This window comes from Heptranchias perlo, chromosome 2, assembly GCF_035084215.1.
Source record: "Heptranchias perlo isolate sHepPer1 chromosome 2, sHepPer1.hap1, whole genome shotgun sequence".
Classification (NCBI taxonomy): Eukaryota; Metazoa; Chordata; class Chondrichthyes; order Hexanchiformes; family Hexanchidae; genus Heptranchias; species Heptranchias perlo.
In genome coordinates this window covers 90,915,552-90,931,041 of record NC_090326.1, presented here as the reverse complement: position 1 = coordinate 90,931,041, position 15,490 = coordinate 90,915,552, and the positions used below count along the sequence as shown (strand labels likewise).

General features: G+C 40.5%; 1 protein-coding gene across 3 annotated transcripts in view; it reads right to left on the bottom strand.

Annotated features, from left to right (window-relative positions):
• Positions 1-2,633: 2,633 nt before the first annotated feature.
• The window catches only part of ica1 (islet cell autoantigen 1), a 164,663-nt gene continuing 151,806 nt past the window's right edge, over positions 2,634-15,490 (bottom strand). For all 3 annotated transcript variants that reach the window (XM_068004038.1, XM_068004031.1, XM_068004042.1), the window contains 3 exons: positions 11,556-11,819; positions 4,078-4,173; positions 2,634-3,004 (listed from right to left, as the gene is read on the bottom strand). In XM_068004038.1, coding sequence (XP_067860139.1) covers positions 2,883-3,004; positions 4,078-4,173; positions 11,556-11,819 — 482 coding nt within the window. In that variant the 3' untranslated portion in view covers positions 2,634-2,882. The remainder of the gene's footprint in view (positions 3,005-4,077; positions 4,174-11,555; positions 11,820-15,490) is intronic.

The following is a 15,490-nucleotide window of genomic DNA, read 5'->3' as shown; positions in this document are numbered from 1 at the left end:
GACTGTGCATTGAGTTGAGCGTTAAGTCCCAAAATGGCGTCTATCACTTTAAATCAGCGTTGCACACTGATTGAAGCCATTTTCTCCCTACTTTACATGATTCCAGCGTGCATTATCTGCGCCTGTGCTAACTCCTGTACCAAGATGGGTACCAAGCCGAAACAACGGGCGCTACACGGCCCAATTTAGTGCCCGATGTTTCCAATTGTGGGGGAGTTCAGAATTAGGTTTCATAAATATAAGATAGTCACTAATAAATCCAATAGAGAATTCAGGAAAAACTTATTTACCCGGAGACTGGTTAGATTGTGGAACTCGCTACCACAAGGAGTAGTTGACACGACTAGCATAGATGCATTTAAGGGGAAGCTAGATAAGTACATGAGGGAGAAAGGAATAGAAGGATATGCTGATAGGGTGAGATGAAGTAGGGAGGGAGGAGGCTCGTGTGGAGCATAAACATCGGCATAGACCATTTGGGCCGAATGGCCTGTTTCTGTGATGTAATTTGTATGTAATTCTATGTAATAATTGGCAAAAGAATCAGAGGGGAGATGAGTTTCTTTTAACGCAGTGAGTTGTAATGATCTGGAAAGCACTGCGTGAAAGGGTGGTGGAAGCAGATTCAATAGTAACTTTCAAAAAGGAATTAGATAAAGACTTGAAAAAGAAAAATTTTCAGGGCTATGGGGAAAGAGCAGAGGAGTGGGACTAATTGGATAGCTATTTCAAACAGCCAGAACAGGCACTATGGGCTGAATGGTCTCCTTCTGCGCTGTAAGATTCCATGATTTTCAGAGACAGGTACAACTACGATACAAGTTTTGGTAAGAATGACAGATTGGGTCTAAGAACTGTCCTGTGTGATACCAACATAAACAAAGTAAGCATATCACTAATCTTTCACACTAAAATAAGAGTTAGCAAAGTTAGTTTTCAGTTAAAGAAAGATTACACAAACCCGCCAGTTCAGGCTGGTCTGACAACAGTTTACTTGAACCAGCTTCAACTTCCAAAATGGAATTAACTGATGAACAAAAGCCTAATCACACACTAGGATTCATTTCAAGGACATCTGGTTATAAGTGAAAGTAAGTTGTCATTAACTTGTTCAGATAACTGGTGAGATCACATTTGGAAAACTATGTTCAGTTCTAGCAGCTAACCTTCAAAAAGACATTGATGTGTTGGAGTGGATTAATTGAAGTGTGATAAAGATGATTTAGAAGTTATGAAGGCTGCCTGATTTAGGTTTTTCCACACAAGTTTTGTAGCTTTGCACATTGGAGAAGTTGAAATCCTGGGAAGATCATGGAGTGTAACCTGGTAATGGACTGTTTTCGTACCGCGCGCGCCCCAACCAGTAGGGCCAAAGCTGCCACCACCTGTTGCACCACCGTAGGCAGCTTACCCAGTTGAAGAAATGAATATCTGGCCTTTCTAGTAACAACCTAAAGGTAAGTCCCAAGAGAGGTGGGATGTAGAGGCAACAATCGGGAGGCCGATTGCAAGTGCTGTGGAGTCGGGGAAGCTCCTTTGCTCCTCCTGGCTCCACAGCAACGATTACTGATGCATTGAAAAAATATACTTACATTTTGTTGGTGACCACACAGGCCGGTGAAGAATCCTAAGCGGAGCAGGCCCAGCACCTGCTCTGCTGTTCGGCAACCGATTTCGGTGAGGGGACCTAAAACAGGCATTAGGCCCTTGATTTACATATGCAAAGAGCCTAACAACTGTTTTAGGCGGCTGCTCGGAATACCTGCAAAGCCACATCCACCAATATGGCGGCAACCATATTGCAGGTGCTGATCGGGTGCGGGATGTTATGGCCCAAAATTGGTCTTTAATGCCCCCAATTTCTGTCTGAAAAATGGGAGCAATGAGGTCCAATTTCTACGCCCCTCTGTCTGCAAAAGAGATCAATGAAAGAATCTTTGCTGGACCACAGAAAGCTCTGGATCTGGAATTTCTGCTGAGCACGAATGTGGCACTCATCAGATGAGCTGTGGGTGAATTCAGGGACATAGGATTATTCTTCTTCTTTGGCTTCTTTCTATTTTCATCCTGTGGCTCAGAGAAATTGATTGACTTAGGGAAAACCAGCAATGCTGTCGAGGTTCCTGCTCCAAGTGATGGGCTTACACGTTGAGTTTCTATTGGTGTAGCTGCTTGCTGGTATTGATATTGATGCTGAGGAGGCATAAGGGTAAATGCTGCTACTGTGTTACTTTTAGAACTGAACCATAAAGTGCACTGAATTACATCAAAGAAAAAATTGTAAATAACAAAAAATATTTTGACTACTGCCAACGATTAGAGAAAATGAACTAAGATGCGGTTCAGAATGTGACCTATATACAATGCACTGGGGGAAGATTGCCTGACAAAGATAGAGAGAAAAATTTCTTAAAGTGACAATGTAATTTCCACCCTACCCCCATCAATGACATCAAATCCTATTTGTATGTTGAGGGTGGATGAATAAGGAAATATGATCAATGTGGAAGAAGAAAGAGGTTCCAAGCAAAGGGTGAGCTTAATTGGCTGAATGGCCTCTTCACATGGCTACATTCTTTAGAAACTTAGCAGGTTTGCTGTTGTAGAAAATAAAACGGACAAAGTCTGCTTAATTGGACAAAAAATACTTTAACTACTCTCTTCACTCTTTTGTTTGGCAACAAGACATCAAAATTTACAGATTTTGTTTTAATGGATTTTCATCTTCTGTGCTGATAAAAATGATTAAACATTTTCCCAGCAGTTTTTAAATCTGACTGAAATATTAGAAAATTAGGCTCTAGTACTCAACATTCCATGGATTTACTAAAGATTACAATATTATAGTCATGATTACAGACAATAGGTTATCTAAGTATGTGTCATGCATTGAGGAGTTCATGCTCTTTGTCAGTTCGTCCAATAGCATCTGGGTTTGATAATGGGTCCAAGTCAGCAAAAAGGTTAAACCATGTAGACAGGTCAGTTGGATTTTTCTGAGCAGCTGTAAATACAAGAAATAACTATGTGTTATCACGCTGTCTGACAATGCACATCAAATTCTTATTATTGTAGTGTCAGATTCATATGACAAAACATCAACTTCATTATGGGACAGACCAGGCTGTGCTCAGGTTTTGTCTGTGTGTATGTGCAACCTCAATTGATACTCATTAGATTCAGCATTTGCTAATAATAAAAGGTAGTTGTCCCTGGAGAAGACAAATGCAGCACATCTACCAGAACATATTACATTTATATTTTATACTCGTGCTTCATAAATGAAGATTATTATTATTGTAACAAATGACAGCTGCTTTCTTCCTACCAAACGGACTCCACACAGAACATGAGATAAAATGTGATTTTGGGCATCAATATCATCAGGCACAGATGCTGAATCATTGCTTGCACCTCTGCCAGGCATCTGAATGTTATAATTATTTACTAGCACATCTCTCACGGGGTTGCTTGCAGTAAGTCAGAGGATACACTGAAATGTGACAGGAAGAAAATGGAAGCATACATGAAATGTGTGTTATACACAAGACTTTTAATATACTGTTAAAAAGATTCAGCTCTGGTGCCTCCCTCACTCCTCATATCCTTGAGTAAGAAATACTTTTACTACTTCAGGAGTAAGTGGATAGTAAAGGAAGAAGCGAGAAATATAAAAAATGCCATCAGAGGATGAGCATGAGATTCTGAACAATTACTTCCTCCAAGTATTCGGAAGGGAAGATGTGAGCAAAATGCCCTCCCCAAACTGAGACAACCTAAACAAATTTAGCAACTGATATAATGGACGTTCTGGACTCAAAATCAATAAATTCCCAGGGATAGATGGCATTTGCCTCAGAGCACCTCCCACATTGTGATACCCATGCTCTGGACCATACTGCCCTCTTTACTGAGGAAGCTTACCATAAATGTAGGAATAAAGGAAAAAATAAGCATAGAAGATAATTTATAAAATTATCAATAACATTCACATCCAGCACTTCACAGTGTAGCTTACAGTCTGAATGGGGATTTAATACAGCATTTTTTAAATGAAAGGACAAATGGTACGATTACCTTTAAATGGATTCTTACTGATGTTCTCGATGAGTTCATTTAGTTGTTCTGTTGATTGGGATTTAGGCTGAGGACTGACACCAGCTGTTGCCCAACCTAAAAAATTCAGCATCAAAGTATTAACCCATATGGAATGTATAAATGAAATACTGCAATAGCTCATTTTTAAGTTACCACAAGCTATTAAAACACATCATCTTTGAACAGATGTACATTAAAGAAACAAGTAATAATCAGTTTCAAATCATAATATATCATGCAAACACTATTTGTCATGAAGGGTTTGATTTACAAATGTGCAGCTTATTATAGAACTACTTTTATGCATTTCAAATGATCTTCATTTTATCGTAATTTGATTGTATGCAGTGTAAAAAGCCAAATGGAATATTTGTAATACCATATCATATTAAAGGCTTTTGAATATTAACTGGATTAATACCACCAATATCAATCCATAACTATGTTTTCACATTGTTAAGGATAGTGCAGTTGAGTGACCTCTTCATCTGAGGATTAGTTACTTCACATTTACATGCTTCACTTATATATTGCAAAGCATTATCTGTGATTTTCATGGGACCAAATTATTTCTTGAAATAATTGCTTTCAAAAAGAAAATGTAAATCATTTTTTAACCTATTCAGATCGCTCTATAATGCATAGTTTTACCTAATAACAACAGAAATACATTTTTATTTTTGTTACATTTTGAGTGATTCTATGATATTGATTCATTATAGCATGAAATGACATCAGCCTAAACCCTTTGCAACATATCAGGTGGATTCTGTAATATGTTAATATCCTGACTGAAAGCAATGTGAGTTTAATAATTTATTATTAAATTATAGAGTTCACTGAAGACCACAAACAAATTGTTCAAAACAATGTTGCATAAAATTCTGGTAAGTTTTACAATACTAATCAAAATGCATATTTGGCTATAGGCACTTATAACAAAGTCTAAACATCTTTCACCTGGAGTCCTTTCAACCTGTTAGTTTTACAAGAAATACTCAAACCATAGGATGAATTGTTACAGGGTCAATTCTTTCAAGTTTCTTCAATTGATATCAATGCTGTAGTGCAGGTAATACTAAAGTTGTACTAGCAAGAATGATGGGCAAACAAGAGGTAAAACAATTAGAGCTTTCTTTTTGCTGATTTATGGCTAATAGCATTTTGTATTAAAGTCCTTGAGACTGAATTATCAGTAATAACATGCCAGCCCAGTAGCATTCCCATGCACTAAAAGTGCATGCAAGGAATTTTTTGCAGGAAATATTTGACCCCTTTGACAAATGTCCAGTATATGTGTCTTCTGTGTATACTGTTTTATTTACTGTGTAGGCAAACTGTATTAAATGAAATTCAGGTTTTCCCATGTGTCCATGTGCTTTATTTAATTGTGGGTTTTATGCTAACATTAAGACCTCAACTTCTTAGTTGATGTAGTTTTCAAGCTTCTTCACCTTAAAAATACTTCTCCCATATCCTCATGTGTTTGATGAATTCCATGTTATAGTTTTGGCTATACTTTAATGGGATCACTGCTACTCAAGATTGTGATTTGATGCACTAAGGAACTGATGGGATGCATGTTTTCTTTCTGGTAACTCACACTGTAAGTTTGTGTTCTCAATTGCGCTGCCGTGGGTAAGTATCAAGCTGGCACCAGGCATTTCCCCATGGGGGATTCCCAGGATGCACATGATCATTTTCCAATGGCCATTTTCAGAGTGAATGCCTAGAATTAAGCTGGTCTATTCTCTCTCTCTCTCCCAGCCATAGATGGTATGTGAAGTCAGAAGATGAGGAAAATAGAATTCGCAAAATTTCACATGTTCCACCCACCCCGAAGATTTATTGGAGTTATTAAAGAAACCCTGGTGTGACTGTTTGAACAAATCCAAGGTCTCTCAAAATGGCTGCAGTCAGACACATGGCCGAGGACCGGCAGATTTGAAATTGCATTCTCAACAACTCGGCAGGCTTCGTGTTTCAGACAGGTTTCTTTAAACAATGCAGCTGCATTCTAGCCCTGAGGCAAGCTATCAACATGGCCGGCCAACACATCAAAATTCGAGCAGGAAGTGATCGCAGGACAAAAGGTGAACCATCAAGGTACATTCGGAACAATGGTAAAGCAGTTAGCGAACAGATCGATACAGGAAACGGCCATAATGTAAATGGGCCAGAAATTAGGTCCTTTGTCTTAAAGCAGTTATGGAACTCAGAAATACAGGAATTGGCCATTAATGTAAATGGGCCAGAGATGGGGTCCTTTGTCTTACGTTTCGTGCTTAAATCAAACAATGAAGCAAGCTGACGAGGTATGAAAAAAAAACCTGTTACCAAGAGGGTATAACTGGGGCTGCCCAGTATCTCTCTCTCTTCTCTCTTCGCCTCTTGGCCCTGTCCTGTCTGTCTGCTAGCACCTAAGAAGGAAGGCCATTCAGTAAACCTCGCAACCACATGTCGACGGCAACAGCAGGCACAGAGGCCAGGCCTTTTTCATCTGTTTTCACCGGTGAGCATTAATTTTCTGGCCGCCACAAGACAACCTAGCATAAGTGTAAGGGTGGGGGTTAAAGGGGATATTGCTAAACTTGTGATTTTAGAATTTTCCCTCGATGTGTCCGTTTCTTCCAACCCGTTAAGCGTAAAACTGTATTACATCCATAGCGATTTCTTTTTTTTATCTTCTGTATTATACTGTTTACTTTGTAGTTTTAGTTTTCTTATTAATAAACATTGGTTTTCCTTGTACCAATCCACTGGTCTGTTTGTCTGTCTTTGTTACCACTCGATAAGTCCTCAGCTCAGAATCAGGAAGGGGTAAGCGATTCGCAACCGCACTGCGGGCAGGGCAGCTCAGGAAAACATAACTGGCTGACCTATTATAAGCCCGAGAAACAGTAAAAAAGAAACCCCTTACACCCCTTTGACAAATGTCCAGTATATGTGTCTTCTGTGTATACTGTTTTATTTACTGTGTAGGCAAACTGTATTAAATGAAATTCAGGTTTTCCCATGTGTCCATGTGCTTTATTTAATTGTGGGTTTTATGCTAACATTAAGACCTCAACTTCTTAGTTGATGTAGTTTTCAAGCTTCTTCACCTTAAAAATACTTCTCCCATATCCTCATGTGTTTGATGAATTCCATGTTATAGTTTTGGCTATACTTTAATGGGATCACTGCTACTCAAGATTGTGATTTGATGCACCAAGGAACTGATGGGATGCATGTTTTCTTTCTGGTAACTCACACTGTAAGTTTGTGTTCTCAATTGCGCTGCCGTGGGTAAGTATCAAGCTGGCACCAGGCATTTCCCCATGGGGGATTCCCAGGATGCACATGATCATTTTCCAACGGCCATTTTCAGAGTGAATGCCTAGAATTAAGCTGGTCTATTCTCTCTCTCTCCCAGCCATAGATGGTGTGTGAAGTCAGAAAATGAGGAAAATAGAAAATGGTAGATTCAACGGCCCTCCCTCCCCACCGTATTCCCTGAAAACAAAAATAGTACCAAGTATCAAAATTATTTAAATAGAGTTGGCCCTTTATTTTTTATGTGGCAGTTTCTTTAACCTAGCATTTTCTGATATAAGAACAAAACATATCTTTCTCTTTGTTTCAAAATGAAACAGGAGGTTACACTTCATTTTCCTTCCAGTTTTTCCTCTCACTCTCACTCCAGCACTTTAGCTGCTCCCAGGTGAGTGACACGTATTCAAGCAACATATTAATTTAAATTATTTAACCAAGGTCAGCCAGCTGCAAACCCCCTGGTAGTGAGACTGACATTGAAAGTGTTTGCATCAATCATTGCCCTGTAATTTGTATGCAAATCAAACTCACACATACATCCTGTCTGAAATCAGTGTAGCCCCCCCTGGCAATATACTTTTTCAAAAGCGAGAGTCTAATTTTGAAAGATACAATGGAATATCACTGTAAATAGAAACTAATATTAATATTTTAGAATTTTTTCATAATTTCTAAACATTGCAATGTTCAATTGAAATACTGATTCTGACAGGGATGATACTAACACTAAAGTTTTTTTTAAGGTGATGTATTTTTAACACCATAATCAAACAGACCCACAAATGGGTTAGATAAATGTTTACAACCATATCCATTTTTGATAGGAGCTCATAATTTGATAAGTGAGCTATATATAGAAAGTTAAAATCTCATTTAAAAAATGGAACTTAATGGAGGTAAGATACAGGTATGTATTTGCTATTCCCTACACAGTAAGCTCTTGATTTCAGCTGTGCTGTTGTTTGGAGGTGTTTTTCTAAGATATTGAGGTGAGTTCACTTCTGCCAGGTAAATAGATGGTGATGATTTCTTCCAGAAACCGCCTTACCTTTTCTCATCTCTAATTTATGATGTCATTTTTTTTTCTGCTCCACTTTTTCTTCTCTCTTTTAAATTTTTTTTTTGGTGCTTCTCAAGATGACAAATATTATTGCTGGAGAATGGAAATCTTCCCGTTTCATGCACCCAGTGTCAGCAACAAGCACTCCCAGGCCCAATATTGCATAGACAGATGCAGAATAGAACTCCCGCCATTTTCAATGTCAGCCATCCTGTAGCCTCTCTGACTGAGATGGAGACTCTAGGACAGGTGACCAAGAGCTTGGTCAAAGCGGTAGGTTATAAGGAGCGTCTTAAAGGAGGAAAGAGAGGTGGAGAGGTTTAGGGAGGGAGTTCCAGAGCTTAGGGCCTAGGCGGCTGAACTCACGGGTGCCAATGACGAAGCGAAAGAAGTGGGGTATGTACAAGAGGCCAGAGATGGAGGAACGCAGAATTCTCGGAGGGTTGAAGGGAGGTAACAGTGATATGGGGGAGTGAGACCATGGAAGGATTTGAACACGAGGATGAGAATTTTAAAATCAAGGTATTGCTGGATTAGGAGTCAATGTAGGTTAGTGAGCACAGGGGTGACGGGTGATTGACATTTGGTGTGAGTTAGGATACTGACAGCTGAATTTTGGATGAGCTTAAGTTTATGAAGGGTGGAAGAGGGAAGTTCGACCAGGAGAGCATTGGAATAGTAGAGTCTGGAGGTAGCAAAAGCATGGATGAGGGTTTCAGATGGGATAAGGCAGGTGTGGAGATGGCCAATATTATAGAGGTGGAAGTAGGTGGTCTTGGTGATGGAGAGGGTATGGGGTCAGAAGCTCAGCTCAGGGTAAAATAGGACGCCGAGGTTGTGAAAGGTCTGGTTTAGCCTGAGGCAGTGGCCAGGGAGAGGGATGGAATCTGTGGCAAGGGAACGGAGTTTGTGGTGGGGACCAGAGACAATGGTTTCAGTCTTCCCAATATTTAATTGGAGGAAATTTCATCTCATCCAGTACTAGATGTCGGACAAGCAGCGTGACAAATCAGAGGCAGTGGAGGGGATGAGAGAGGTGGTGGTGAGGTACAGCTGGGTGTTGTCAGCATACATGTGGAACCTGATATGTTTTCAGATGTTGTCGCTGATGGGTCGGCATGTACGTGAGAAATAGGAGGAGGCCAAGAAGATAAACCATTTCAGGAGATTCTCAGGTCACGACTGGATAGTGTTTCAAAAAAATTCTCCTGTTTGAGCTGTGTTCCCATCAGCAATTCATTCATTATTTATTTATTGAACTCTCTGGTGACTCTTCCTGTGTAGGGCATTATGGGATGGAAACAGCAGATTAGCATTGAGGATGATTGGTGTGTCCTGAAAATTGTAGATCATTTGTTTAGCACAATTTTTGGGATCTGAGATAGGCTCTTGAAGATATATTACAAGCAGGTTGGAGAGCTGGCACTGACATTGCTGGATACTGGGATTGCGCAAGCACAGAGACCAGGAAGATCGTGCATGCATGGATCATGTATGGAGATCCAAAATATTGGAAGGGAAGACATAGTACAAGAAAGCAAACTGCAGGAAAGGAACAAAACCCAAGCATCAGGCCCCGAGAAAGTGTAGGATCTAGCGGCAAAACTTGTTGGACAGATTCCTAATAAGAGAGATGGGAATGTTTAAATATTTTTGTGAATTAAAGTTTTTATTGGTTTTCATATTATCAGTATTATTTTTAGGTGTCAGCTGGCAGAAGAAATAACATAGCCATTCAGAGAATTTGGATTTTTTTTGCAGCAATGTGACTGGTTACTGCAGTGGTAGCTGCACATTTCTGATTGGTAGCTTTGAAAAAAAGTGAGTAATTTGATTTGTTGTTGCTGATTGGTAGATTTCCATTATAAAGATAGATTGGTTGATAGAAAAATAGATGCTCATACAAATTGAGATAGATAGAGATAAACAGGTTAACATTAAACCTAACTAAGAATGCCATGAGAAAATAAACTGCAGCAGTGCCCATAAACTGTATCAATGGCACACACATCAACAATGGCAGGGAAAATACTAGGTAGCTTCTGTGTGTTGACATGTATTTGCTCTTCTCCCCACAGAGGGTAGGATCAATCAATAAAGTCCATTTATCTATATTGTTGAAACAGTCGTAGCACACCAGTTGTGGGAGGGTGGAAAATTGGTGGCTGCTACGCTGAGCCATCCGGCAGGTCAAGTCTGGGGGTGGGTGAGGCAATCCTGGCGGCAGGCCAGAGTTTTTTTGTGTGAGTTCCTGGTCCCACAAAAATAAAATTACCTGAACAGCCACTGGTTAGGCCGCGCGGCACCTGGTACAAGTAGGCGGAGTATGCACAGCGCACACTCCACCCATTTGTACCTGAATTTTGGATTTGGGGTCTGACAGCTGGCGTAGGACTCCGATTTTCATATTTAAGCAGCCTTACACCAATTTCAGGCAGGTGGGCTGCTCGCCCATTTACAGGCCCGCCTGAATATAACATCACATGGGTCTTGGGCATCAATGGGGTGGCTGAAGTACCCCCTGATTCTCAATTGCTGGCCTTCCGTTCTTCAGGTACAAAACAGGCAGCTATGAGTTGAATTTCTCCCCCAACATGTCATAATGTGTATGGATGCCAGCTTTTTATTTCATCCTAATTTCGTTGATTTTCTTTTACACACAGTAGTACTGGCAATATGGAATGGTGCAAATGTTTTCTTTTTCAAGGACTGGTAGGAGGTAGTTTTATTTGCCCATTCAGTTTGCTTCTGTAATTGCTGAGGAAAATAAATGAGAAAAATGGTGGGCAAACATGCCACTTTAGGTTAAATAGCTTTCCAAACTAATTAAGTAAAGGTTGTAGGTAATTTACTTTTAGGTATAAACAGAAACTGACCCTTGAACATGAGTTGGGCCAATGGAAACTAATTATTACACTCAAATGGAACATTGGACCAAATATTAAATAAATGGTTAGATGGTTAAGCTCCAAGATAGATTTAGAAAATCACTGCAAAGAGTTACCAGTTTAAAGACACACAATGTGATTGATACAACAGTTGCACAAGATACTGCTATTGAGTTCTAGTCTTTCATACTTACTAGTAACTGAAGATGATGCATCACCCAAGCTTTTGTCAAATAGTTGAGAAGGAAGGAAGCCTGAAGGGGAGGGAGATTGATCCGATTCTCCAGCTGCTGGATTGCTAGGAAAACTGAGATCTTCTCCTCCAAATACTGCCTGCCATTCCTTGCTAAAGTCACCCTCCTCCAGTGATGTGCCATTTAGGATTTCATTCAGCAATGCCATTTCATCCTTGTCATTTGTTCGAAATTCCATGGAGTTGGTCAGCAGATCTGTTGGAGCTAAAATTAAAATTGGCAAATGCCACTCTGATATTAATATTCACACAAAATGCTGTGATTTGCGTAGTTAAAGGTGGTATGCATGGGCAAATGATATATGAAAATCTCATTCTCAAACATTAACAGAAAGATTAATTATTCGATCCATGGTATAAGAATATTTATTTGGTACGACAGCTTGACAACCACGAAGAAGCAACTTTTAACCATCATAGGTTTGCCATGGTACCTATTCACCAAGACCACCTACTTCCACCTCCGTAACATCACCCGTCTCCGCCCCTGCCTCAGCCCATCAGCTGCTGAAACCCTCATCTATGCCTTTGTCACCTCTAGACTTGACTATTCCAATGCTATCCTGGCCGGCCTCCCGTCTTCCACCCTCCATAAACTTGAGCTCATCCAAACTGCTGCCCATTTTCCTAACTTGCACCAAGTCCCATTCACCCATCAACCCTGTGTTCCCTGATCAACACTGGCTCCTGGTCCGGCAACGCCTCCATTTAAAAATTATCATCCTTGTTTTCAAATCCCTCCATGGCCTCACCCCTCCCTATCTCTGTAACCTCCCCGAGCCCTACAATCCTCCGAGATCTCTTGCTCCTCCAATTCTGGCCTCTTGCGCATCCCGATTTTAATTGCGCCACCACTGGCAGCTGTGCCTTTAGCTGCCTAGGCCCTAAGTGCTGGAATTCCCTCCCTAAACATCTCCGCCTTTCTACCTCTCCTCCTTTAAGACGCTCCTTAAAACTTACCTCTTTGACCAAGCTTTTGGTTACCAGTCCTAATATCTGCTGTGTGGCTCAGTGTCAAATTTTGTTTGATAATGCTCCTGTGAAGCGCATTGGGATGTTTTACTACATTAAAGGCGCTACATAAATGCAAATTGTTGTTGTTGTTGTAATAGTAGTAGTAGTAGTAGTAGTAACCGAAGTGAAAAATGCTGACAAGGTTAATTGGATAACAGAATTCAAAATGCACAAGATCGTCTTTCATCCTCCTTCTTTTCTTCTTTCATTTGTTAATGTCTCTTTCTTGAGGAATTTTATAACTACGTGCACATTACTTTATCTTATCTGTTTATTTCAATCATATCTTCAACTGCCATGTTACCATTCTGTGTTTCTGTTAACACATCATCACCTAGTCTGTGTCAGATTTTGCATTGTATTTCCTTCAACCTTTCAGATAATTCACAGAATCAGTTTTGGTTTCTTTTCATGCTATATAGTTTGAATCTTTTCAGCTATCTTGGTGTTATTCACTACAGGATGTACACATAATGTAGATTTTACAAATCTGTGCTCACTTGAATGGATGGAAAATTCTGCCAGGTGTGCTGACCTCCATGCCTGAATTCCCGATCTGTGTTCCTAGTGCGGATCTTCACGTGTTGGGAGCGCAAATTCATTAAATCTACCCTGTATTGTATTAGCTTGTTTAAACGCACAAGAAGAACAGATTCACTGAAGGGAGGATGGAGAGCGAGAAATAATCATTTTGAGATTTGGTTTTCATGAAAAACATAATGGGGTAGAATTTCATCAGCGGTTTCCAGATTTTCCGCCTTATGAACAGAGAACGCCCCCATCTCCCCTGGATATTACTGGTGAATGAATTTAGAGCAGACCAAATAATCAATGGGCTTTATTTCAAATTCTCAGAATCTAGAGCTCCCATCATTATAGATGCTGCCAAGCTTCAGTCAAAATTGTGATACTGAATAAATATGGCCAACACTGGCCTGCTTCTCGCTCTGCCACTACTGTCAGGTCAGATAATAAAATTTTAAAAGGATTGAGTTTCAATTCATAATATAAACATGTAACAAGAAAAGGTTATTCAGCCTATCAGCCCTAATCCTTCACAGATTTCATATAATCTATTCTATCATTTAATGTGAAAGGAAGGGTTCTGTAAAGACACTCTTTACCCACTTCCTTCAAGTTACATTAAGCAAGACTCCAGAATGTCCTTCTAATTTTACATCCTACATTATTCATGCTTGACCAGTTGCTTTTCTTGCCATAACATTTTCTGGATCACCCTCATCTACCAATACATTTGTGAGTCTTGACCTGTTGTTTCTGAACACATTTTGCCTATTGTTTATGGTATCTGTGCTCTTTAGAGCAGCATTGAAAGCATCACTTGGAGCAGCAAAATAGAACTAAAAAATGAAGCAATTATGAGACATGCAGTACAGGTTCTCTGCTCTGCAGGCTACCGCTGAGCATTATGCAGTATTAGTGGAGCTGTTGAGATATTGGGATCCAAAATTTTCCTCATAGACACTTACCCAAGCCCAGAGGTCTTTGCCTGGAATTTCTGTAGGGGATACCCTGATCCACAGCATAACTTTGGCACAAAATCAGCAGAACTCCCGGAGAAACAATGTAAATAGCTAAAAACGGTCATTTATGCTGTTTCTCCTGGGGTTCCACCAATATTTCATCGAAGTTATGGCAGGAAATCAGGACAACCCATGGAAATTTTCCCCACACTGGGTCCAGTTTAGCAGAAGCAAGGCTGAGTGATCCCCAAGTGCGCACATAGGGTGTCCAGTCAGTTAAAATTGCACAGCATACCATTACAGAACACTCGTAAACTTCCCTCTGCTTTCCAGCTTAGACCACCCTATGCAGGGATCTTTGCAGCCAAGTAACCAGAATCCCAGCCAGATCACTCTTTTAAATTTCACTTACATGCAATTTTCATCTCCCACCACTAGTGTCATCCCTAGACCTGTGTGGGTTTGCATTTGGATTGTGGTTAATTATACAGGTGAGCTGTCTGGAGAATTGACTGTTACTTGTACTTAACATACAGGTGAGAGGAAAACCAGTTATAAACCATTTAGAACTGATTTACACCTAAAAACAAAAATCAGCTCTATAGAGTGGCAACAAGATTGGTGAAGATCACAAACTCCTTTTTTTTATTCGTTCATGGGATGTGGGCGTTGCTGGCGAGGCCAGCATTTATTGCCCATCCCTAATGGAAGAGTGGTCCAAATAAACCATGTGGACGCTGGGGGCATGTGCTACCAATGGTATCAAGGCCATCAGCAACATTTTATGACACTGCATATCATGAAAAGGCTGAACTGAAGAGTAGGACCACAAAATTCTGTTAAAGTCTTTATTTTGCATGATGAATGACTATAGGGCCATGATCAGTTTGGGGGGGTGGGGGTGGGGGGAGGCTCTGGGCATGATTGGGGTGGGGGGGGAGCCCCGTGCAAGGGAGGCTCGAGGCTTCCTTGTGAGGCGAAGGAGCACGCCTGCCCTTCCTGGCCCACAAGGAAAACTAAAATAAAACTTTAAAACACCTTGTTGGCTTCTTCTGGCCCACAATCTGGCTCTCGACAGGTTTGCCTGACGGGAAGTCGTCACTGCTCCCCCATTCAGGCCTTCAATTAAAATTGCAGATCGGGTCCTAATGACATCATCAGACCTGATCTGCATATTTAAAGATGGACCCTGCTTCCTTCCTGTGGGGGTCCTGCTCGCCTGCTCAAAAGAGCAAGTTAAGATCGGAACATGGTGGGAAGGTAGTATGATCAGAGGAGGTAAGTGACTGGCCTTATTTTAACATTTTCCCCTGCCCTGTTTCCGCCAGGTGGGGGCAGTTAAAATCGGGGCCTCTGACTCTGAATAATGGGAAAGCCA